This window comes from Babylonia areolata, chromosome 22 (genome assembly GCF_041734735.1).
Source record: "Babylonia areolata isolate BAREFJ2019XMU chromosome 22, ASM4173473v1, whole genome shotgun sequence".
NCBI lineage: Eukaryota > Metazoa > Mollusca > Gastropoda > Neogastropoda > Buccinidae > Babylonia > Babylonia areolata.
The window spans coordinates 5105317-5131363 of record NC_134897.1 but is presented as its reverse complement, the minus strand read 5'-3'; the positions used below and the strand labels follow the sequence as shown (position 1 = coordinate 5131363).

The window sequence follows — 26047 nt, the reverse complement described above, 5'->3', positions numbered from 1 at the left end:
TTATGTGTTTAACTGTGTGACTGTCATTATGTGTTTAACTGTGTGTCTGTGTGACTGTCATTATGTGTTTAACTGTGTCTGTGTGACTGTCATTGTGTTTAACTGTGTGTCTGTGTGACTGTCATTATGTGTTTAACTGTGTGTCTGTGTGACTGTCATTATGTGTTTAACTGTGTGTCTGTGTGACTGTCATTGTGTGTTTAACTGTGTGACCGTCATTGTGTGTCTGACTGTGTGAATGTCATTGTGTGTTTAACTGTGTGACTGTCATTAACTGTGTGACTGTCATTGTGTTTCTAACTGTGTGACTGTCATTGTGTGCCTATGTGTCTTTGTGACTGTCATTGTGTGTCTGTCATTGTGTGTCTGTGACTGTGTGACTGTCATTGTGTGCCTATGTGTCTGTGTGACTGTCATTGTGTGTCTGTGACTGTGTGACTGTCATTGTGTGTCTGTCATTGTGTGACTGTCATTGTGTGCCTATGTGTCTGTGTGACTGTCATTGTGTGCCTAACTATGAGACTGTCATTGTGTGCCTAACTATGTGTCTGTGTGACTGTCATTGTGTGTCTGTCACTGTGTGACTGTCATTGTGTGCCTAACTATGTGACTGTCATTGTGTGTCTGTCACTGTGTGACTGTCATTGTGTGCCTAACTATGTGACTGTCATTGTGTGTCTGTCACTGTGTGACTGTCATTGTGTGCCTAACTATGTGACTGTCATTGTGTGTCTGTCACTGTGTGACTGTCATTGTGTGCCTAACTATGTGACTGTCATTGTGTGTCTGTCACTGTGTGACTGTCATTGTGTGTCTATGTGTCGGTGTGACTGTCATTGTGTGTCTAACTGTGTGTCTGTGTGAGTATCATCGTGTGTCTGACTGTGTGTCATTGTGTGTTTAACCGCGTCATTGTGTGTCTAACTGTGACTGTTATCGTGTGTCTAACTGTGTGCCTGTGTGACAGTCATCGTGTGTCTAACTGTGTGTCTGTCATTGTGTGTCTAATTGTGTGACTGTCATTGTGTGTTTAACTTTGTCATTGTGTGTCTGTGTGACTGTCACTGTGCGTCTAACTGTGTGATTGTCATTGTGTGTCTATGTGATTGTCATTGTGTCTAACTGTGTCACTGTCATTGTGTGTCTGTGTCACTGTGTATCTGTGTGACTGTCCTTGTGTTTAACTGCGTGACTGTGTCTAACTGTGTGACTGTCTAACTGTGTGACTGTCGTTGTGTCTAACTGTGTGACTGTCTAACTGTGTGACTGTCGTTGTGTTTAACTGCGTGTCTGACTGTGAAGGTGTAGGGAGGGGGAGAAACAACGGTGAGGGAGAACATGGAGTAGAAGGTGAAGGAGGGCTGGTCCAGCTGACAGAAGTGAACATGCACAGCTCCTCTTCACATCCGCCTTAACTCCTAGCCACCGCCACTCTCTTACTGCAATGCAATGCATTGTGTTGTGTTACGTTCTGCTGCGTTGCGTTGCGTTGCATTGCATTGTGTTGTGTTGTACTGTATTGTACCAGGAAGGAGTGGGGAAGAACCACTTTGTACAAAAACAGATATCGGCGGTGACGATCCTTTTCTTCGTGTAAAAAGCTTGGACGTTTTATGCTGAATTTCCTCTTTTGGATTGTGATTAGGTTTCTGTTTATGAGTCGTGCTTCACATTTACTTTGTTAAAAGTGCAGCACTGGTGACCAAAGACATTTCTTTGGTTTTAAAGTGGACAACAAAATTCCTCTGTGTAAATTTTAATTGTTCTTCCCTGGTAGAGTTCATCACCGCAAAGAAACGCCTACCATTAATTTTTGTTCTCTTTTTGTCTGCAAGTGCAACAATATGAAATTAGATTTTTCAAAATAATTTTGCCGGGGACAATTCTCTTCTTGTCATTGCTTCTTTTACATGCGTTACTTGCAAGCTGCACGCGGGATCTCGGTTTACTGCGTCATTCGAAGGACTAGCAGCCAGATCACCACTCAATGTGGTGGAGAGGGGTGTAAACATCTATGTAGGGAGTAGGGTGGGGTCGTTGAACCGTGGTGTAGACAGGACAGGGGAGGGAAGAGGGTGGTACGATCGACAGGGGATTTAGATGTCGTCTGCGGGTTGTCTGGCGAGCACGGAGAAATCGATGTTTTCTCATTGCTGTCAACAGCGTGTTCCGCCACCTGTGGACCGCTTCGATTTGTTGTCAGGTTGTCACTTCCCGTCTGTGTGACTGGGCTGACGTCGTGTGGCGCTCTGCTTTGTTTCTCCTCTCTCTCTCTCTCTCTCTCTCTGTCTCAATATTTCAAACAAACGACCGACGAACGAAGTGGGCGGGAAGAGGAGAAAACATCGTCGAAGAACACGCGGCATTAACATCAAGGCACAGTACCTTGGATCATATCTTTACAGTGTATGATGTGATTCCTAAGGCGGTCTGGAGTTGTAACCAAGTCTTTTCCGGCAGCTACTGCGTCGTCCCTGGTGCCAGGCGTACTGGCTTCTGCCTTTCCCCTGGAGTCAGCTAGAGACGAGGAGAGGGGGGACTTGCTACATGGGCAACAGCTTGTCCTCCATATCAATCTGCCCAGGCCTGCACCTGGAGAGGTCACTCCAAAGTGACTACATTTCTGGTGCAGTCATCGTCTCTCGAGACGGAAGGAGGACGATGACGCTGCTCTAACCCAAAGATAAAATATTATCTTCTCCAAACACCAAGCTGTGTGTAGCATTTTCCGATTTCCGCAAGGCGTTTCATCCAGTCAATGGAAACTTGCTGAGCAACATACTACATAAAAACAGTGTAAATGGATAACTGTACATGGCGCTTAAGAGTGTATACGACTCGGTGCTTGTATGCGTGCGTAATTGACGCATGTACTGTAATTTGTTTGAATGCTCACGTGGAGTTACACACCGCTGTATGATGAACCCTAAACAATGTTCATTCTTCAGCAATGAACTCGCTATGGAAGTGGCAAAAAAGGAAGAATGGACGTACAGTTAATTCCATGTGCTGTCTTAAGTTGGGGTTGTTTTTTTTTTTTTTTTTAATGTTTGCTGATGATAATATTATTTTACCAGACACAGCTGTATGGCTACAAAATCAATTGGAAGCATCAGAGTTTTTAAAAACTATAAATACTTTTTACAGTTACAAAATAAAAACAAATATGTTAAGCAGCTGTCTTCTCCAATAAATTTGTTCACTACTGATAATTGTTAATGTTCACATAAATAAATCTTCACAGCTATAATTCCATGTAATTATTCTGGTGTTGGTTTTGCAATATTTCAGAAAAGGAAAAATGAAAAAAATGCAAACAAAACCTAAATTCCATTGAAGATTTCATGAACACTTAATGAGTCTTTCATGTTTGAGACACTGAACTGAAAGCAATGCATGTCAATGATTTGAGACCACTGCATTGTATGAGAATGGACATTCGGTGTCAGTGAAGCTGTCCTATAAAAGTCCCTTCGTCCCTCCTCTCTCTCTCTCTCTCTCTCTCTCTCTCTCTCTCTCTCTCTCTCTCATATGCAAATCCTGCCTTTTTCCTTTTCCTCCCATGTTACACCTACACATTTCTGAAACAGGAGGAAAAATTCCGGTCACGAGTTCATCTTTGGATCAGTTTATCACTGTTTTTTGTTGTTGTTTTTTTCTTTTCTTAAAAGATGATGTAAAAATTATAAAAAGAAGAGCTCATTTAATTACTTTCAAGAAATGAATATTAAAAAGAAAAAGTATTTCGTTCGTTAAGTCGTTCTTAGGGGGAAGATGTCGATAGCGCACAGACAGACAGGCAGACAGATAGAGAAAAAGGCAGAGAGAGAAAGAAGAGAGGGGTAGAAAGAAAGGTTTCCGGAAGCGGAAGCGAGGCAGGAAAAGGAAGCAGACGAGATGCACGTGTCGTGTCAGGCTGAAAGCTGTACAGCTCTTAACAACAACAAACAACATGTGCCACCAACAGTATGAAGAAAACACAATCCCACCCACTCAGTGATTCAAACACACACACACGTACTCACACACACACACACACACACACACACACACACAGGGGGTGGGTAGGAGGGAGGGAGGGAGAAAGACAGGTGAACATTACAAAGGCGTATCCTTAGTACTGTAAGAAAAGTGTTTACGAATATCCTGAACAAAGACTGAAAAAATGGGTGGATAAACAGGAAAACTTCCCGAAAAGGGGGTGGGGTGGGTTACCACGCAGAAAATGAAAAAAATGTGCACGCAAGGACAAAGACCTGAACTAGTGGAAGTGGTCAGTTCGTACACATACTTTGGCTTTTACACTCATCACAAAATAAAATGTCATTTAATTTGTCTGAAAAGAATGCAACAGCCAAAACAAAGAAAACAGTAACAGATATAATCCTAATGTCGCGAACACCACAGCTGCGTATGAGACAGCAAAACGACTTCAAGGCATGGAAACATAGGCCAGTGACTTCATGTGCTGTCTCCTCTTGTACGGACTCGGATTTGTTTGGCAACATCAATAGATGGACAACAAGAAATCCTTTAAATAAGTTGAAACAGCATTCACAGCAACACTGGCACGAAAACCAGATCGACAGAGGCCGATTTTTCACTGACAGAATCTTTAAGCAAATTATGCAGCTTGAACCATACCTCTTTCATATCAAAAGCAAAAGACTTCGGGACTGCCGTGTAAGATTCAGGCTGGGTGTAAATGTGCGTGCATGTGTACGTGTATGAATATGGTGCATTTGAAATGTAATATAATGTGAAAAAGATAATAGCGTTTATCGATAAATTTTCTTCACCTTGCGTTTCATACATGATTATTTTTTCATGTTAATAATAATAATAATAATAATAATAATACATAGTTTTCCCATGGCGCGATATCCAGCACCAATGCTGCTCAAAGCGCCTTACATCATCCAGTAGACTATAAACATGCCTTAAAAACACATCAACCGCTATATGACAATAGAAAACATCAAGTATGTTCATATGAATGAAAAAGCACACTTAAGAGATGAATCAGATTATAAAAGCCATGAAGTAAATTAGGCTTAGATTAAAACAAAATGCATTTCATAGAAAACACACACACACACACACACACACACACACACACACACACACACACACACAAATATATATATTATATATATATAGATGTCCCTCCCTTACAGACACACACACACTCACACACAGACACACACACGCTGACATTAAGTATCAACTGCACTAAAAAAACAAAATTGCATAAGCATTAGGATATTTCTCATTTTCTAACATAGAATTCTGTTCGGACATACTAACATAACTACACACTTACACACGCGTATCAGAGCACTGTACCCTCACAAACACATGCACGCACACACGCGCGCACACACACACACACGCGCGCGCGCGCGCCCATAAAAAAATAACCAGATAGAAAAAATGCCATCACATCTAAGACCAAAACTACATAAAATACACAATGCATTAAAACAGGACTACAAAAATACTAGTACAAAAATACTTGTTAACAGGCATGTTTCGCCCAGAACAAAAATGCTTACGGAAAAGGTAAGTTTTTAGATCTGATTTAAAGGAATGTAGATCAGAGGCATTCCTAAGAGATGAAGTAGAGAGTTCCACACTTAGGGAACCTGAGCTCTGAAAAACCTATTTCCAGCGCATTTCAGATTAGTCCTTGGAACTTTAAGCAGCTTTTCAGAACTGGATCTTAATGTTCTGTGGGGTTCATATGTTTCCAGTGCAGAGGAGAGATACAATGGAAGAGACTTGTCAAAATGTTTGAAGGCGAGTGTTGCTAACTTATAGTGAATGCAGGACTCAATTGGAAGCCAGTGTAACTGATTCAGCAGAGGTGTAACATGATTAGATTTCTTTTTTTGCGAGAACCAGTCGTGCAGCATTGTTCTGAATTTTCTGTAATCTGTTATGGCGGAAGATGGTAAACCTGCGAGACTGGAATTGCAGTAATCCAGTCTGGACAGGACAAACGAGGAAACCAACTGAGCCATATTTTTCTCTGTTATGTAGGGTCTGACTGAGACTAGGCTTTGGCGATGAAAATTACATGAGCGACACAAGAATGAAATTTGGTCGTTCATAGTCAAGGTTTGATTGATATATACACCCAGGTATTTGGCCGATGATTAAAATGCTACTGAAGCAGGGCCAAACGTAACTGGGTCTTTTTCTGCTGCCTTAAGACGAGTTAGGTCTCCAACGGCTAAGAGTCCAGTTTTGTCTTCATTGAGCTTTAGCTTGTTTTTGTCTATCCATGTTTTTACATCAGCTACACAAGCTTTCAATTCAGTAATGACTGTTTTAAAATCAGATGGTGGAGTGGCTTTTTGTAATTCTGTGCAATCAGCATATTTATGGTAACCAGATGAGTGCCTTTTGAAGATGTCAGACAAAGGCTGAGTGTACAAAGTGAACAAGATAGGCCCTAAGACTGATCCCTGAGGGATACCAAACACAAGAGGAATGACTTTAGAGGTGATATGTTTTACTTTAACCTTGAGATGACGATTTGAAAGATATGAAGAAAACCATTTTAAAGCAGTGGATTTAATGCCAAAGGTAGCACTAAGACGGTTGATAAGAATTTGGTGGTCAATTGTATCAAATGCTGCTGACAGATCTAAAAATGCCATTACGGATGGAAATCTTTTGTCTGTGTTTGAGAGGAGACTATCTGTGACCGAAAGAAGGGCTGTTTCTGTGCTATGGCTTTTCCGATAAGCTGACTAAGTTTCAAGTAGGCCGTTTTCGTCAAGATGTTCCTGGAGCTGATGTAACACAACTTTTTCAATGATTTTAGAAATGAAAGAAAGATTAGAGACAGGTCTATAGTTCTTTAGCTGATTTGTGTCCAAATTGTGCTTTTTCAAAAGAGGGGTGACAATGGCCAATTTAAGACAATCATCAACAGTGCCTGACTCTAGAGAATGATTAATAATTCTGGTGATCAAGGGGAGAAGGTCCTCAAGACATAATTTCAAAAGGTTAGTGGGCAATGGATCAAGGTCACAGTTTTTACTTGGAGATTTAAGAATCAAATCTCTTACAGCTTTTTTCAGAGACAGGTCTCAAACATGTCATTAATGTTATAGTGTGCCGGCGTGTCACTAGGCCAGGGAATTTAGATTAAAATGTGCGTTAGGTCAAAATGTCTGCAACAAAACCGTTCTTTCTACGATAAAATAGAATAAATCATACTGATCACATTGATATAAAGTTGACCACTATAGGGGGCGGGAACATAAGTAGATTTTGATTGTTAATATCCAGAATCGAATATTTTTATTACTTCTGCCTGTGTGAGAGCACGTTACAAAGAGTCGCAAGGCAAGCACAGGCGAAGGTTACGCAAGCGCGGTATAAGGGGTCGCCAGAGGAAAGCGTTCAGCGCGGTACAGTACATGTGACTGACTGCTGCCGCGCTGATGCTGATCTGTGAGCAGGTCACAGACAGCACGGGATCATTTAGTTCGTAAGTACAATTTTGTTGATATTTTACGCAATGCACAACTTGGATATACTCCATGCTCCGCTTATCAACGTGTAGAATATAAATATCTAAATATGTGTTAACCCGGTTCGGTTTCAATGAACATTATCGGCGCTCTGTCCAGACAATAAACTGGGAAAGTATGGAGGGCAGAGAATGGCAAAATTGAACATCATGTCTTGATGTGAAAAGAACGGTATGAAATATATATTTTTCTTTGGAAATGAACCGGTATTTGCAAATGTGACTCACGAACCCTGGCGCAGTAGACGTCGATTTAGCGTGGGATATAAATAATAATCATAATGATAACAATGGATAATAAATTTTATTAATGATTATGTAAAACTTTCTTGTAACACGTGTAACATTGAATCCAAGTTACCTAAACTAACTTTCCCGACGCAGATGTTTGAATTACTAGATTTATAATAATGATAGTAATGAATCTATCATGCGATCCTTAGCCAATGCAATGCATTCAAACAAAGTCTGTGCAAAATTATGTATTTTATTAATGATGACCTAAAACCTTATGACATATGTAACATGGAACCCAAAATACCTAAACTAACTGGATGATTTTATTTTTCAGAAACACTGCAGGCACTCCATTTTCACACCAATTCTCCCCAGTGTTTAACTGTTTAAAGTACTACCGTTCATCTTATTATGAAATGGGAATTGTATTATTTATATCACTTGACAAAAGTTTTCCTCTTTATCTGAAGAATTGTGATCAAAACACCAGATTCTTTGTATCTTTCTATTCGGTCAATCAACAGAAAATTGATTAGCGTTATCCTCACAGTGAACAAATATGTAGGACTGCAGAAAAACAAAATATAATAAAAGTAAGACTGAGAAAAAACCAAACTAAACAACAACAACAATAACAACAACAAACAACAAATAAAAATAATGAATTTTATTATCTGCGTAAAACAGAACCCAAGAACATATGTTCCGTGTCCGAATGTGACATCTGACTTCATCTCAAGCATTACTAAACGTGAAATGCTTCAAACTTAATTGATAAGAAATTCATTCACAATCAATGTATACTTTGGTTTTTCAGAACTTGTGTGATGTAAAATGTGGCTGTTCTAATCAAATTTTGCAAAACAATAAGCGCGTAGGGACTGACATGTTTCGGATACAACCAATTTTTTTCTTTTCACACTTCGTCTGTCTTGTGACCTGATAAACTACATCATTTCGGGATAAAACTTCACTGACAACAAAAGCCAAAATCAAGGTAATTTAAGGGGGTGATTTTCTACTTTGAACTTTGTTGTTTGGAACTTTTGATGCAACAAGTCTTCAACTGAACTACATGCGTTGACTTGGTTCGAAATCTTACGCTAGCACCCGTATATTACCGCATCTCGCCATGTGTCAGAAACAGTGATTGTGTCTAAACTTAATTGGATCAGAAAATAAATAGTTGAATAAACTTTTTTTTCAGAAAATGAGTGTATGTGCTGCAGAAGATAGCTGTGTTGACCACCTGTTGCAAGTAAAGAACGTGTAGTGTATTCATGAATGTGCTTGCCTTTGAATGACTAAAAATACGTCAAGAGGAACGGGTTGTTTACGTCTGTCACGCGGGTTTTTTGCGTAATATTTTAAACTTAATGTACCATTTTTACTGATGATCAGTGTTTTATTGTCACAACGAATGAATATAGATCAGGTCTGTATGTACTGGATCTTAATCAGGTTTGTACTTATTTGTTTCTGACCACTTCATGTTCAGACACATTGCCATGTCACAAAATGGCGCCGAAATTTTGGATGTTTTTAATAATTTTCAGCACATTTAAGACACAAGAACAAACCATATTCTCACAAAATTGTTGCACACATCTCTCTAATGAATTGCAATCCTGATAACATGTGAAACATTTGAATAATCATTGTAAACACATGTTTATACTTATTCAGACTGAGAGACTCCCATTTCCAACAAAGTTCTGGAGACTGACCCATTTTCATTTTCCAGGCAGTATTTGCTCTTCATGACTATCTGATGCACTTCATTTTGCCACCTTCATACTCCAGCCAGATACATTTTCTTTCCCACGCTAAACCAACGTGTCTACTGCGCCAGGGTTCGTGAGTCACATTTGCAAATACTGCTTCATTTCCAAAGAAAAAAATATATTACATACCGTTCTTTTTACATCAAGACATGATGCTGGTCGATTTTGCCATCATCTGCCTTCCATGCTTTCTGAATTAATTGTCTGGACAGTGCTCCGACAATGTTCATTCAAACAAACCTAGTTAACAGGTATTGAGATATTCATATACTACACGTTAATAAGCAGAGCATGAAGTATTTCCAAGTTGTACATTGCGTAAAATGTCAACATAATTGTTCTTACGAACTAAATGATCCCGTGCTGCCTCCGTAAATTCACCTTTGTGGTCAGTATAACACCGATTTCATTCTTTATGAAATGTCAGGACTGGTAAGAAACTGTAAACATTCATAAAAACAAATTTGCATTTTCTACCAATTTAGTATACATTAGTTGAAATTAAAAATGTTTGTTTCCTTTTGACCCCAAAGAGTTCTCTTATTTTCTGTACGGTATCTGTCATCTGCCGCAGTTACCTACTAACGGAGGTATAGGACAGCATCAGCGCGGCAGCAGTCAGCCACAAGTACTGTACTGCGCTAAACGCTTTCCTCTGGCAACCCCTTGCGTAACCCTCGCTTGCTCATGCCTTGCGGATCTTTGTAAGGCGCTCTCTCCTGGCCAAATGTGTGAGAAATAATTATTAAAAATCAAAATCTAACCATGTTCCCGCCCACCTACAGCAGTCAAGTTTATATCAGCGTGATCAGTATGATTTATTCTATTTTATCGTGAAAAGAACGGTTTTGTTGCAGACATTTTGACCATTTTTGTATCTGCCTTGGACTGGTAGAAACAGGTTTTGAATTGTAGCAAATCAGATCAAACTGTTGCATTGGACGAATCAGGATGGGTCAGGAAATCTGTCAGTCATTCACATAGCGTCACTAAGACAAGTGAAGATTGGTCATTTCAGTTCAACTAGTTGGATGAGGGAGTGTTGTAGCTTGCATTAGTATCCACAGTATGTTGTGGGAAAGGAGTAAAACAAGTCAGCACAGCCAGTTCTTAGCTGTCTCCCAGAAGAACTGAACACTGACACAGGCTGACTGACTGATCTGTGATGTGAAGTGCAGGGAAATCCTTGATGGGCTGTGTGCTGCTTGTAGGTGCTACTTTAGGCGTAGGATGAACTTTTTACTGTGTGCTGCTTGTAGGTGCTACTATAGGCGTAGGATGAACTTTTTACTGTGTGCTGCTTGTAGAAGTAAGCAGTGTGTGCTGCTTTAGTGTGTGTTGCTTCAAGTTGCTTTTGCTAAGTAGGGTGAACTGCTTAGTGTATGTACTGCTTACCTATGTTTATTGTAAAGTAAACACTATAAAAGCACTCCATGTGGCCCTGCTATTGGTGTGAGGAGAGCAAGTGAGTGTGTGCATCATCAGTCGATCCTATATCCCCTGTCTGCTTCCCTCTGTCTTAGAACGAACCACAGCACTTTCGAACAACAGTTTTTATATTAAATTTCCTTTAAAGTCATTAAATCGGTCCTCTGGTGGGCTAGCATCCAGTTCTTGTCGGATGTTTACAATTTTGTTATTAAAATAATTACTAAAAGCATCAGGGAGATCCTGAGGAGGAATGTTTTTTGGCAGCAACAGTTCTCTACTTTTGCCAATGAGCTGGTTTGATACAGCATAGAGCTGTTTGGACGTGGAACACTGACTGATGGAGGCGCTGAAGTGTTGACGTTTTGCAGCTGTCTGCATGTCATTCAGTTTTTTTACTCTCCTTGACATCAGTCTGTCTGGAGACAGTCAGTTTGTTGGAGCGCCAGATGTACTCAGCCTGTCATTCTCGACGCTTGGCGGCCCTCAGTTCATCAGTCATCCAGGGAGCAGAGGGACGGTCAGTAACAAGGCGAGGGGAGAGAGGGGCATGCTTATCCAGTATCTGATGGAGGCCGGTGTTGTATGTTGTCAGAGGAGATGGGCTTGAGTCAATTCCATCCATGAAGGATTTGATGTCAGCCTGGAATACCTCAAGGTTGATCATCTTTCTGTTCCGTGATTTAACAACACGTTTTGGTCGCTTCAGTGTTTTAAAAGGGATGTCATAAAGAATTGCCATGTGATCAGCAAGAGCCAAGTCCCCTTAAAATGTAGGGGGGGGGGGGGGGGGGGGGGGCGAAGGGGGGGGGGGGGGGGTGAATGTTCTCTCGAACCACAAGCCAGTCGAGAGTGTGACCATGTTTGTGGGTTGGTTCACATATTAGCTGTTTTAACCCTTGGTCGTGAAGTAGATTACGCAACCGTACCGCTGGTCTGTTCAAAATGAAGGTTAAAATCACCAGTCTAAGTCTCCTGCTTCTAAGTTGTATTTATCCATATTAGAAAACTCAGTAATAAAAGTCTGGGTGTTACATTTATTGTGTCGACTTGCTGGGGGTCTATAAACGCAAATAATACGGCACACAGAACTATTGCACTCAACCCTTAATGCTACACCCTCAAATGATGTATAATCGAGGAGTTTGAATGTACAGATATCCTGAATATGGCTTCTCATAATAGTTGCAATACCGCCTCCCTTCCTAGCTTGGCTAGGGAATGATTTCAGTTTGTACCCTTGCAGCATAAGCTGCGCTATATATGATTCGTCTCCCTGCTCATACAACCAGGTCTCAGTCAGTATGGCAATGTCAAAAGCATGGTCAACAATCACATCGTGAATAAAAGCGGCCTTCTGTCTTCATGACTGAACGTTCACACACATCAGTTTTAGGTATGACGGGTGAGAGGGTAAATCAGTTGACTGAAGATTCTTCACGGGGATTATATGAATAAGATTAAAAGAGTTTACTCTCACCTTATGAATCATGTGTGGTTCGGGATTTGGAATGTTGCTCTACCTTGAACGACCCGTATCATTTTCCTTTTCCGCACTCCGCCCCGACAAGATCGTTTTTTACGGGGGAGGTTGTTGCCAATGTTCAAGTCTTTAGGACGTCGTATCTCATCCTCAGGTAAAAGAGTGTGCGTGCACTGTCATAGTGTAAACAAATGGTACCGAATGTATTTGCATGGCGAGGCGCGTGCAGTGTTGATGTTTTGCACTGAACACTGTGCGTGTTGGCCATACTCCACCAATGGCGGACGGCGATAGGAAACTGAAGCCCAGAGCAAAAATGTTCAAACGAACAGTTTAAAAGCACATGGAACAGGATAAAACCACCACATTAAAGGTATGTCCATCACCAAGTAGTCTGACAGATAAAAACACAATTTAAAACGCAGGGAATAAAACAGTCACTAAAAACTTGAGAGAGCAAAAGAGCCTGCCTTGCCTGTCAGGCGACTAGTCCGCACTCACTCCTGAGTTCAATATATATCTATATATTTGTATTTTGTATTGTATTTGTATTTCTTTTTACCACAACAGATTTCTCTGTGTGAAATTCGAGCTGCTCTCCCCAGGGACACCGCGTCGCTACACTACAGCGCCACCCCCCCTTTTTTTTTTATCCTGCGTGCAGTTTTATTGGTTTTTCCTATCGAAGTGGATTTTTCTACAGAATTTTGCCAGGAACAACCCTTTTGTTGCCGTGGGTTCTTTTACGTGCGCTAAGTGCATACTGCACGCGGCACCTCCGTTTATCGTCTCATCCGAATGACTAGCGTCCAGACCACCACTCAAGGTCTAGTGGAGGGGGAGAAAATATCGGCAGCTGAGCCGTGATTCGAACCAGCGCGCTCAGATTCTCTCGCTTCCTATGCGGACGCGTTTCCTCTAGGCCATCACTCCATATATATATATATATATATATATATATATATATATATATATATATATATATATATATATATATATATATATGTGTGTGTGTGTGTGTGTGTGTGTGTGTGTGTGTGTGTGTTTATGCTTTGGGTTTTATTCACCATTGCCAAGGGATCTATATGTCAATAAAGGTTCATTCAATCCCCCCACCCCCATGCCCCCATCTCTCTCTCTCTCTCTCAAACACACACACACACACACACACACACACACACACACACTCACCGGTGCTGAAGAGGACGATGGCCTTCAGACAGGAGTATTCTGCCGTGTCCACGTGAAGCGCCTTCAGCTTCTCCACCTGTTCCTGGAAGATCCGGATGTGGTCCATCACGGCCACCACGCGCTCTGCCGACATAGGCGGCGCGTGCAGTCCTGCAGCAGCCAGGAGGGGGGCCGTGTGGAGTGGCATGGAGCACTGCGCCGCGTTCAGCACGAACAGCTCGCTCCACCCCAGGCGGAGCAGCGCAACCTGGTCCGTGATCTGCAGGTCTGGGAAGAAGGGGATGTTGCGGGCCCACTCCACGGCGGAGAAGAGGAGGCGCGCGGCGAGCTCGCACATGTTCTCGATGCCCATGATGTTGGGCTGCCCCATGGCACAGCTGCCGAAGCGCGAAGCGGGGTAGGGCTCGGCCCTCAGTAGCATGGAGATGAAGGAGGACACGTAACTGTGACCGTTCAGCTCGGGACCTCCACTGGAGAAGGCCATAGGACCCATGAAGGGATGCTGGGATGGAGGGATCCGGCCCCGTTGTACCGCTGTGGTGGGTGGGGGTGGGGGTAGTTGGCACAGTGACAGAAGGATCAGCACGCGCATCAGGGCCAAACCACATCCACACAGCACATTCCGGGTATCATGCAAAGTTCCGCAGCAAACATGAAAGAGAAGCAGAAACAATGTGTTAGGATCGAGTACATCCACCACGAAGTATGTACTGTGAAGTGAATAGATTATATCAAAAGGGGAAGAACGGACAATATTCAGTCACTAGATCATCAATTAAAAAAAACCAAAACATATTTAGCGCAAATGTTTCATACCCATATACTGCTAATACATATCATTCTATCGACGGGGTCTGTACAAATTTTGAAAATCAAATTAAACAACGATGCCAAGCTAAGGGGTAATCTGTTCCGGGTGGGGAAAGTTTTCATTTCACTCCCAGGCACCAACCGATTGCAGCTGTCATGACACGTCTTCAGCCTGACAGCAGCACACACACCACCCATCTGGCCTGAATCCTAGGTCATTTCTGATTTGCGGCATACACCCCACTTCCCATGCCCTTTTATCGAGTCTACCCATTCTCACCAACTTGCCGCTGACAACACAGCCATTTTCAGTCAATTCAGAAAGAAACACTATATGTTTCACCTAATGAAAAAAAAGTCGTATTTCTTTTTCATGTTATAGTTAAGTGACGGGGGAAGGGAACCTACACCTACACGTATAAATATAAATCACATACGTCGATGTTCGGTTTATGCAATTTATTCAGTGCTGGGAAAAAACACAACTTAGAGTAAATTCATAAAATTTGGAAAGGTTGTGTAACTTTTGTTACATCTAAAACATACTTGTCAGTATTATTAAGTTTGATTTCTTTTGTTGCAAATCATCATTAGCGTGTGTGTGTGTTTGCGTGGATGTGCGTTTTTGCGTGTTTCGGAGACATTGTTGGACTGAAGTTGTGATTCAATGAGTATGTATTGTTATTGTATTCTCCACGCCCCAAAAAGGAGCAAAAGGATTAAATTTCTTTGAATCTTTAGCACCCCATCCTACCCCACCTCCGACACACAAACCCGTCTCCCCTCCCTCGTTCAGTTAAAATGTTCATTCCTTACTCTGTCTTTTGTTTAAATTTGAACAAGTGACTTTCCAGTGCTGTAAACAGCATCCAGAACAAAAGCCCAAGACAGCAGCACACTGAGATCCCTCAGTGGCTGAAGTCAGAGAGAGAAACAGAGACATGAATACCACAGATGAATCAGATGTGTAGGGCAACACAAGGGTTTTCCATTTCTCCCCCCAAAAAGCGTGCTATTGCATGTGTGCGTGCGTGCACACGAATTACTGATTGTGGTGGATAATGTTGTAATCACTGATGTATCTATATAAAAGCAAATAAAATCGCGTGCATGTGTAGAGAGAGACAGAGACAGAAACAGAGAGAGAGTTTAAAGTAAACGAAACGAAACTTTATTCAGTACAGGCTACAGCCCCTTCTGAAAGGGATCCAAATACAAATACGACATTTATAACGAACAAAAGAATAATGTAAGTACAAACAAAAATGAGTGGACAATTTCTTCAGATATTGAAATCAGTGTCATAAGAAAGCATTCAGAAGCTATTATCTTATTTTCTAACTGCATTAGCACGCCTCAACAAGGTAACATGAAAGAGACATGGGTTTATCCAAAATTTTCTAGGAATGCTATCTATCCCGAGATCATACAAAGCAGGGCAGCAAAATGAAACAAGCATTTCAACTTTTTTTTCCAGTTTTACACAACAGTCATGTCGAAAGTATTGGTGGAAACTTCATTATATTGATCACGATGAATTACCACATCTGTTACTCCAAATCTAAACTTTGTTAAATAATATTTAAGATGTCAATCGATATCACATCGAAGACAACTTTCACATTTCAAGATTTAAAATGTTTTAGAGAGAGAGAGTATGTGTGTGCATGCGCGCGCTTAAATACAGATACGTATGCATACACATGCGCTTGCGCACACAAGCACGTGCACACATTCACGCACACACGCACACACACACACACTCTCTCTCTCTCTCTCTCTCTCTCTCTCTCTCGCACGCGCACTACAAATTTCCATGCATACACACGCACGCAATGGCACTTACTTGTATGTAGATACATGTCAGTGATTAAAACCTTGTTAGTCCAGGGCAGATACAAAAATGGTCAAAATGTCTGCAACAAAACCGTTCTTTTCACGATAAAATAGAATAAATCATACTGATCACGCTGATATAAACTTGACCGCTGTAGGTGGGCGGGAACATGATTAGATTTTGGTTTTTAATAATTATTTCTCACACATTTGGCCATGAGAGAGCGCCTTACAACGATCCGCAAGGCATGAGCAAGCCAGGGTTACGCAAGCGCGGTATGAGGGGTCGCCAGAGGAAAGCGTTTAGCGCAGTACAGTACTTGTGGCTCACTGCTGCCGCGCTGATGCTGTCCTATACCTCCGTTAGTAGGTCACTGCGGCAGATGACAGATACAGAACTCTTTGGGGTCAAAAGGAAACTTTAAATTTCATCTATTATATACTAAATTGGTAGAAAACGCAAATTTGTTTTTATGAATGTTTACAGTTTCTTACCAGTCCTGACATTTCATAAAGAATGAAATCGGTGTTATACTGACTGCAAAGGTGAATTTACGGAGGCAGCACGGGATCATTTAGTTCGTAAGAACAATTATGTTGACATTTTACACAATGCACAACTTGGAAATACTTCATGCTCTGCTTATTAACGTGTAGTATATGAATATCTCAATACCTGTTAACTAGGTTTGTTTGAATGAACATTGTCGGAGCACTGTCCAGACAATTAAATCGGAAAGCATGGAAGGCAGATGATGGCAAAATCAACCAACACCATGTCTTGATGTAAAAAGAACGGTATGAAATATATATTTTTCTTTGGAAATGAAGCAGTATTTGCAAATGTGACTCACGAACCCTGGCGCAGTAGACACGTCAGTTTAGCATGGGAAAGAAAATGTATCTGGCTGGAGTATGAAGGTGGCAAAATGAAGTGCATCAGATAGTCATGAAGAGCAAAGACTGCCTGGAAAATGAAAATGGGTCAGTCTCCAGAACTTTGTTGGAAATGGGGGTCTCTCAGTCTGATTCAGTATAACATGTGTTTACAATGATTATTCAAATGTTTCACGTTATCAGGATTGCAATTCATTAGAGAAATGTCTGCAACAATTTTGTGAGAATATGGTTTGTTCTTGTGTCTTAAATGTGTTGAAAATTATTAAAAACATCCAAAATTTCGGCGCCATTTTGTGACATGGCAATGTGTCTGAACATGAAGTGGTCAGAAACAAATAAGTACAAACCTGATTAAGATCCAGTACATACAGACCTGATCTATATTCATTCGTTGTGATAATAAAACACTGATCATCAGTAAAAATGGTACATTAAGTTTAAAATATTACGCAAAATCCCCGCGTGACAGACGTAAACAACCCGTTCCTCTTGACGTATTTTTAGTCATTCAAGGGCAAACAAATTCATGAATACACTACACGTTCTTTACTTGCAACAGGTGGTCAACACAGCTATCTTCTGCAGCACATACACTCATTTTCTGAAAAAAAAGTCTATTCAGCTATTTAAATGCAATTGACGTCGCATATTAATTTTCAGTTCCGCTTTTCTGTGTTACTTCAGTGCATGTAAACGACCCAATAAAAATATACATGTAAACAAATTTAGAACTGTTTCAACATAAATCATGTGGATTCATCGCGGGAAAGCGTAAATCGGTTTGACAAACACCCTTCAATCGTGTGTGATTGAACACAGATTCAGAGAACGTGTTGTTTCCGACAGCGTGTGAGATGTACATACTTATGTTACACAGAAACCTCCGATATGTTCATTCGCACCCCGTGGTTTCTATATTTATTTAAAAAAAACAACAACCAACCAACAAAGAAACAAACAAAAAAAACAAAAAACAAAAAACAACTGTGTATGTTAATTTCGTCGTTGTTATGGTTTGTTAGTACATTTATCTCTCATCCGATTAAGTTTAGACACAATCACTGTTTCTGACACATGGCGAGATGCGGTAATATACGGATACTGGCGTAAGATTTCGAACCAAGTCAACGCATGTAGTTCAGTAAGACTGTTTTCAGTCGAAGTCATGTTGCATCAAAAATCACCCCCTTAAATTACCTTGATTTTGGCTTTTGCTGTCTGGTGAAGTTTTATCAGGAAATGATGTAGTTTATCAGTTCACAAGACAGACGAAGTGTGGAACGAAAAAAATTGTTGTATCCGAAACATGTCAGTCCCTACGCGCTTATTGTTTTGCAATAGGTCAGGTCAGGTCAGGTCAGGTCATTAGATCTGCTACTGGTAACCTGTAATCCAGTACAACCTGTTCAGGGTCGGGTTGCCGGCGACTAAACTGGCACTCCCACTGCTCCCTTCCGGGACTGGTGAGGCGGGTGGCTAGACACCCTTATGGAACTAAAAACGAGATCCATGAAAGGGCGTTGGCTCAGGAGAGCCACCGACGGCCATCTAGCTCCACTGTGCTGTGTGCATGCCACACGCAGTTGGCCCCCGGGGAGTGTCTATCCATGCATGCGAAGTCTGGATCCGGCAGAATCTGCGGAGAGGAAGGCGGTTACAGCAACGCACTGTGGAGTGCAGAGAGCAAGATGAGACACCGAAAGGATATCTTGGTCATCCACTGCATCTGTGCTCATCCTCCAGTCGTCTCGACTTAGCCTTGCCACTGGAAATTGGTGAACCCGGACGAGAGACTTAGCCTTGCCACTGAAAATTGGTGAACCCGGACGAGAGATTGAGGTCGACGTTGCGCAACTCCTCTTCACTTTAAACAAACTCAAGTCATCAGTCATCCTTAATGGCCTTTCATCCTTCATCCTTTCATATCCCCAAGTCCTGTGGCGACAGGCGAGCGACGAAACGACAGGTGTGGGTACACTGGCAGTCGCAGCCGCAGACCTGCACGCAGGCGGTTCAGGCCATAGGGTCGTTCTTCATCGACAGGAGCAGCGATGGAGTTCGGCAGCCGTCTGAGCGTCTGAGCAGCCCTCTTTAGGAATGCACTGCTCACCTCCCTGGCATGAGGAAGGGGCTAGAAAAGGTGCCCTAAAAATTGCCTGCTCCATATCACCCTGGCCAGCATACCGCGACTGGCGGGGACCCTACATCAGCGGTCGAAACAAAGAGAAAGAAAAGAAAAAAACAAGGATCGTTCCTCTCACCATTGGTGCTTGGAACATAAGGACTCTGCTGGACAGAGATGACGCGGACAGACCCCAAAGAAGAACGGCACTAGTTGCATCCGAACATCAACATCGTAGCCTTGAGTGAGACTCGGCTTGCAGGCGAAGGCGAGCTCAATGAACGGGGATCTGGTTACACCTTCTTCTGGAGTGGACGAGGAAGCGAAGAGCGAGGCTGGCGTTGGTTTTGCAGTAAAAACAGCACTTGGCAGCAAGCTAGCTGGAATCCCAAAGGGAGTCAACGATAGGCTTATGACCACGAAACTCCCACCGGCATCTGGCCAGAAGCACCTCACCACTGTCAGTGCCTACGCCCCAACCATGACCAACCCGGATGAAGTGAAGGCGAAGTTCTACGAGGACCTTCACTCTGTCATTGCTGCTATCCCGAAAGCAGACAAGCTCATCATTCTTGGGGACTTCACTGCTAGAGTTGGCTCTGACTACATCTCCTGGGATGGAGTGATTGGAAAGCATGGCGTGGGCCACTGCAACCCAAATGGATTGCTTTTGCTTCAGACCTGTGCAGAGCACGAACTGCTGATAACCAACAGTTTTCTGCCTCCCTACCCGTAACAGGACGTCATGGCTGCACCCTCGCACAAAGCATTGGCATCTCATTGATTACGTCATCGTCAGGAAAAGGGGTAGGCAAGATGTACGTGTGACAAAGACCATGTGCGGCGCCGAGTCTTGGACAGACCATCGCCTTGTAGACTCGAAGCTGTATATTCGAATCCAACCCAAGAGACGCCCCCAAGGCCAGAAGGCTCCAAAACGGCTCAACATCGCTAAGCTGAAAAAAACATCACCATGAAACAGACCTTTGTGGAGCTGCTGGAAGATCGTCTGGAATCCGCCTCTCTGGACAACCAGAATGTGGAGTCTGACTGGAGGACCCTGCCCGAGATGATCTATAGTACAGCTTCAGAGACCCTGGGACCCATGACCAGAAAGCACAAAGACTGGTTTGATGAAAACTGATGAAATCAAGCAGCTTCTGGATGAGAAACGCCGTCTGCATCAAGCCTACCTGAGCAACACAAAGTCCACATCAAAAAAGGATGTGTACAATGCCATCCGCAGGACTGTTCAGCAAAAGTTACGTCAGATGCAGGATAAGTGGCTGAGTGACAAAGCAGATGAGATCCAGGGATATGCTGACAGGCACAATATGAAGAGGTTCTATGATGCCTTAAAAGAAGTCTACAGCCCCACATCCTCAGGATCATCCCCCATCCTCAGTGCAGATGGGAATACCTTGATCACCGAGGAGAAAATTCTCGAACGCTGGGCTGAGCACTTCAACAGTGTCTAAAATCGCCCTTCCTCCATAAATGATAAAGCCATAGACTGTCTCCCACAAGTCCCCATCAACGAAGCACTGGACGATCCGCCAACGCTTCTTGAGACCCAGAAAGCAATCCGTCTGCTATCCAGTGACAAAGCACCTGGCTCAGACTCCATACCAGCAGAGGTCTACAAGGATGGAGGCACTGTGCTGACTGAGAAGCTCCATCAGCTGTACTCACTCACGTGGAAAGAAGAGACGATCCCCCAGGATTTCAAAGATGCATCTACCATTCACTTGTACAAGCGGAAGGGGAACCAGCAAGCCTGTGATAACCAGTGGGGCATTTTCTTGCTCTCCATCACAGGCAAGATACTTGCCAGGATCCTACTAAACCGCCTCATAGCACGCCTTGACCAAGGTCATTTGCCTGAGAGCTAATGTGGATTCCGGAAAGAGCGTGGAACCACCGACATGGTGTTTGCTGCAAGGCAGCTGGAAGAGAAATGTCAGGAGCAAAATGCTGATCTGTTCTCCACCTATGTCGAACTCACAAAGGCCTTCGACACCGTGAGTAGAGGGACTGTGGAAGATCATGGCCAAGTACGGATACCCTCGGAAATTTATTTCCTTGGTCAGCCAATTCCATGAAGGCATGCAGGCTCGAGTCCAGGACGATGGCGAAACATCTGCTCCTTTTCCTGTCACAAATGGTGTCAAGCAAGGCTGCGTCCTGGCTCCAACACTGTTCAGCCTCATGTTCTCTGCAATGCTTACTGATGCCTTCAGAGATGGTGATGTTGGAATCGGCCTAAAGTACCGAACAGATGGCAAGCTGTTTAACCTCAGAAGGCTTCAAGCGAAAACCAAGGTCATGACAGACATCATCAGAGACTTTTTGTTTGCTGATGATTGTGCCCTCAACGCTGGATCTGAAGCTGACATGCAACTCAGCGTCGACAGGTTTGCCACTGCGAGCAGGAACTTCGGCCTTACCATCAGCACGAGGAAAACTGAAGTTCTCCATCAGCCAGCCCCAGGGAAACCCCACGTTGAGCCCAACATCACAGTCAACGGTCAGAGATTCAGTGTGGTGGAGCGGTTCACATACCTTGGCAGCACACTGTCACGAAATGCGACCATCGACGATGAAGTGAACGTCAGGATTGCAAGAGCAAGCGCAACTTTTGGTAGACTCTATGCAAATGTCTGGAACAGAAGAGGCATTGGTCTTGAGACCAAGCTAAAGGTCTACAGAGCAGTAGTTCTCCCCACACTACTGTACGCCTACGAAACTTGGACAGTGTACCAACGACACACCAAGAAGCTGAACCACTTCCACACAACATGCCTCAGGAAGCTACTGAACATCAAGTGGCAAGACAGGACCCCAGACACGGAGGTGCTTGCAAAAGCCACCCTTCCCAGCATCTTCACCATCCTGATGCAGTCCCAGCTTCGCTGGGCTGGACACGTGGCGTGCATGCCAGACCATCGGCTGCCCAAAAGGCTCTTCTATGGCGAGCTGCAACAAGGGAAAAGATCACACGGAGGTCAGAAGAAGCGCTTCAGAGATACTCTGAAAATCTCTCTAAAAGCGTTTTATATCAACCCGGACTCCTGGGAGAAATCTGCAGTGGACCGTGACAAATGGCGCGCTGCTGTACACAAAGGCGCCAAGTTGTGCGAGGCCAACAGGACTGCTGCAGCTGTTCAGAAGAGGCAGGCCAGAAAGTCACGGGCAAACAAGCTCCCTGACAATGATATGCCTGTCTTTGTCTACCCCAGTATATATATATATATTTTGTCAGTATATATATATATATATTTTTTTTTTTTTCCAAGGCCTGACTAAGCGCGTTGGGTTACGCTGCTGGTCAGGCATCTGCTTGGCAGATGTGGTGTAGCGTATATGGATTTGTCCGAACGCAGTGACGCCTCCTTGAGCTACTGAAACTGAAACTGAAACTGTCTGCCCCAACTGTCAGCGAACATTTCGTGCGCATATTGGACTATTCAGCCATCTGCGCATTCACAGATAAGATTCATGAGCATCCCCCCCCCCCACCACCACCCTCCCCCCAGCTGGATGACAACGATGGTCATCATCAATCTCGATGGACACACACCAAGCGGAGCATGGAGTATATCCAAGTTGTGCATTGCATAAAATATCAACAAAATTGTATTTACGAACTAAATGATCCTGTGCTGCCTTTGTAAATTCACCTTTGCAGTCGGTATAATGCTGATTTCATTCTTTATGATATGTCACGAATGGTAGGAAATTGGAAAACATTCATAAAAGCGGACTTGCGTCTTCTACCACTTCAGTATAAAATACATGAAATTGTAAATGTCTGTTTCCTTTTAACCCCAAAGAGCTCTGTTCCTAGCTTACTGTTCAGAATCAGTTGTCTGTCGCAGTGACCTTCTCACAGATCAGCATCAGCGCGGCAGCAGTCAGTCACATGTACTGTACCGCGCTGAACGCTTTCCTCTGGCGACCCCTTATACCGCGCTTGCGTAGCCGTCGCCTGTGCTTGCCTTGTGACTCTTTGTAAGGCGCTCTCACACAGGCAGAAGTAATAAAAAATATTCGATTCTGGACATTAACAATCAAAATCTACTTATGTTCCCGCCCCCTATAGTGGTCAACTTTATATCAATGTGATCAGTATGATTTGTTCTATTTTATCGTAAAAAGAACGGTTTTGTTGCAGACATTTCGACCTAACGCAAATTTTAATCTAAATTCCCTGGCCTATGTCCACCACAATCACTAATACGTGTGCACGCACACGCCCCGACGAGTAAAAGCGCGCTTTTGGGGGAGAGATGGAAAACTTTTCTGTTGCCCTATGCTCCTATCTCTGAGTAGTATGCGCGCGCGCGTTTCAGCAATCATTGGGCTAAATGGTTTCAATACACACACGTATGCACACACGACAGCTCGCATATGGGTATTCACAGGCATGTATTTGTGATAGGGCGTTTGTTCGTGCAAGTAATGCGTGTTGTGCGTGTGTACTGATTTATTATTGCCGAAGTTCACACTGTCATGGTAACACTCATCACCAGCTCACTTCATCCCCTACCCTCTCTCTCTCTCTCTCTCATTCTGTGTGTGTGTGTGTGTGTGTGTGTGTGTGACGAGTGATGGAACACCACCAACTTTCCACATTAAAGCAACAATCAAATATGCTCAATAAAAAAGGCCATGGTGAAAGTTCTACGGATGTAGAGGCATTCGCATCCACTGTGTCTAGGGCTTAGCATGGTAAGGCGGGGCCCAATCATCCTCCGCCGTTTTAACCTTCCCAGACAGAAACCCGGTACCCGTTCACGCCTGGATGGAGTGAGGACAATCGGAGTAGTGTCTTTCAAATGTATGCAACACCTTGCTTAAACGGCGCCTCGATCTCTGATCATCAGTCATCACTGGGTCACAAGTCCCCTGGGATTTGGTCACAGCGCTTCACCATACTCCGACAGCAAATTAAGTCATTGGCGAACCATTAGCAATGCACTTTTACTGATATGTCATAGAAATACTACAGTCCTCATCTTTTCAGTTGTGCCATGAAACACCAATGGGTACATCCGAAGTCACCTCCATCGTTCCATTTTTGTGACACCATTGGATACGATTTTTTTTATTCGTTTCTTTCCACTGTAACAATACTGAATATAATTAATTTCTTTGTAACATTAGTGTTTACACTCAACACAGGAGTTGTCAAGAATGTTAGGCAGTTCTGGAAGAGGGACACACACACACACACACACACACACACACACACACACACACACACACACACACAGAGTGTGTGTTATTTGCTTTTTGTGTCAGAGCATGTGTTGAGTCAGGGTGGTGGCGGATATGGGGCAGACACTTCACAGACAGCAAGTCACCAAACCTCATTACACCACTTACTGCCATGTGGGGAGTGAGGGAGACAACTATGTCTCCAAGGTAAGCAAGGGGAAATAAATTGACCTAGAATTGAGGGTCGGGGATGGTGGTGCGAGAGGCAGTGGGTGGATGGCAGCCTTCAGTGCTATGCTTGTTGTAGCTCACAGAATTTTATGTACCACTGACTTAGTATGTCAACACCAGAGTGAACTCAGAAGAACTCATAAGTGCTTCAATGTACAACGGCCTTTGGCCACAAGAGATATAAACACATACATACTATGAAATGAACTTTCTATATGTTCTTTGGGCAATGAGGACGAGGCAGGTCAACTGGAAACGGTAAGTGTTTACACAGTGAACACTGTTGAATCCCTTGGTGACAGAAGAGAGGACTAGGGTACCCAGCTCGCACCGTGGATATGGAAGAAGAGAGGACTAGGGTACCCAGCTCGCACCGTGGATATGGAAGAAGAGAGGACTAGGGTACCCAGCTCGCACCGTGGATATGGAAGAAGAGAGGACTAGGGTACCCAGCTCGCACCGTGGATATGGAAGAAGAGAGGACTAGGGTACCCAGCTCGCACCGTGGATATGGAAGAAGAGAGGACTAGGGTACCCAGCTCGCACCGTGGATATGGAAGAAGAGAGGTCTTCCCGATAGGCTGAACAGAATGCAAAGTCACAGAAAAGTCCGAAATGATGCGGACATTGACATGGAAAGTCTCAATGGACAGGTTATCGGTGATTGAACACCTGTACACACCTCATTCTGTACACGCCCTCAACAGTGACACTGAGTGAAACAGAACATGTACACGAAAAGGACATGCAAACAGAAGACAGACAGTTGATGAATGATGATGGACAACGGCTATCAGACATACAAAACGAGACAGATTTACACAGACAATGCAGAACCGACTGACAGACAAGACTCACAACAGTGTAAATTCAGATGCGCAATGATGTCTCCAACCTCAGCACGGAAAGCCAGGCAACACTGATCCCCGGCACGCGGACTGACTGACAGACAGACAATCTCACAGTCCCATTTAAACAATAAGAGCAGCATTATGCACTAGTTTAGGTGAGTTCAGTCTGCTGAACGGGTAAAGGACATCCAGTGAGACAGGACACCACACTGCACACGCTGATGCAGCAGTTGAGCTATAGGACATTGTCAGGCCACAGTTTAGTCTCAAGATGTTGCAAAGGGAAAGCGTAATACTGTGCGCAGAAATAATGTAACGAGTCACTGTCAAAAAGGACCTGCACGTTCAGGAAATAGAGTAAATAATCAAGAAGTTTCTGAATTTAAATGTTAACGGTCATGTTGGAAT

General features: G+C 43.3%; 2 protein-coding genes across 4 annotated transcripts in view; one reads left to right on the top strand and one right to left on the bottom strand.

Annotated features, from left to right (window-relative positions):
- The window catches only part of LOC143297440 (nuclear receptor subfamily 2 group F member 1-B-like), a 97862-nt gene that overhangs the window by 54202 nt on the left and 17613 nt on the right, over positions 1-26047 (bottom strand). For all 3 annotated transcript variants that reach the window (XM_076609807.1, XM_076609808.1, XM_076609809.1), the window contains one exon: positions 13670-14203. In XM_076609807.1, the coding sequence (XP_076465922.1) occupies positions 13670-14203 (534 nt within the window). The remainder of the gene's footprint in view (positions 1-13669; positions 14204-26047) is intronic.
- Positions 14322-25189, top strand: LOC143297468 (uncharacterized). The gene is made up of 4 exons (XM_076609866.1): positions 14322-14372; positions 22149-22529; positions 24681-24764; positions 25091-25189. The coding sequence occupies exons 1-4, from the start codon at positions 14322-14324 to the stop codon at positions 25187-25189; spliced, it is 615 nt and encodes a 204-aa protein (XP_076465981.1).

Excerpts from the sequence above, each read along its gene's own strand:
- LOC143297468 (XM_076609866.1), top strand. The coding sequence starts at position 14,322 with ATGAAAGAGAAGCAGAAACAATGTGTTAGGATCGAGTACATCCACCAC. Across the intron at positions 14,373-22,148 it reads TCGAGTACATCCACCACGAA|CTACTGAACATCAAGTGGCA; the intron begins GTATGTACTGTG and ends TGCCTCAGGAAG. Across the intron at positions 24,765-25,090 it reads GAGACAACTATGTCTCCAAG|AAGAGAGGACTAGGGTACCC; the intron begins GTAAGCAAGGGG and ends CCTTGGTGACAG.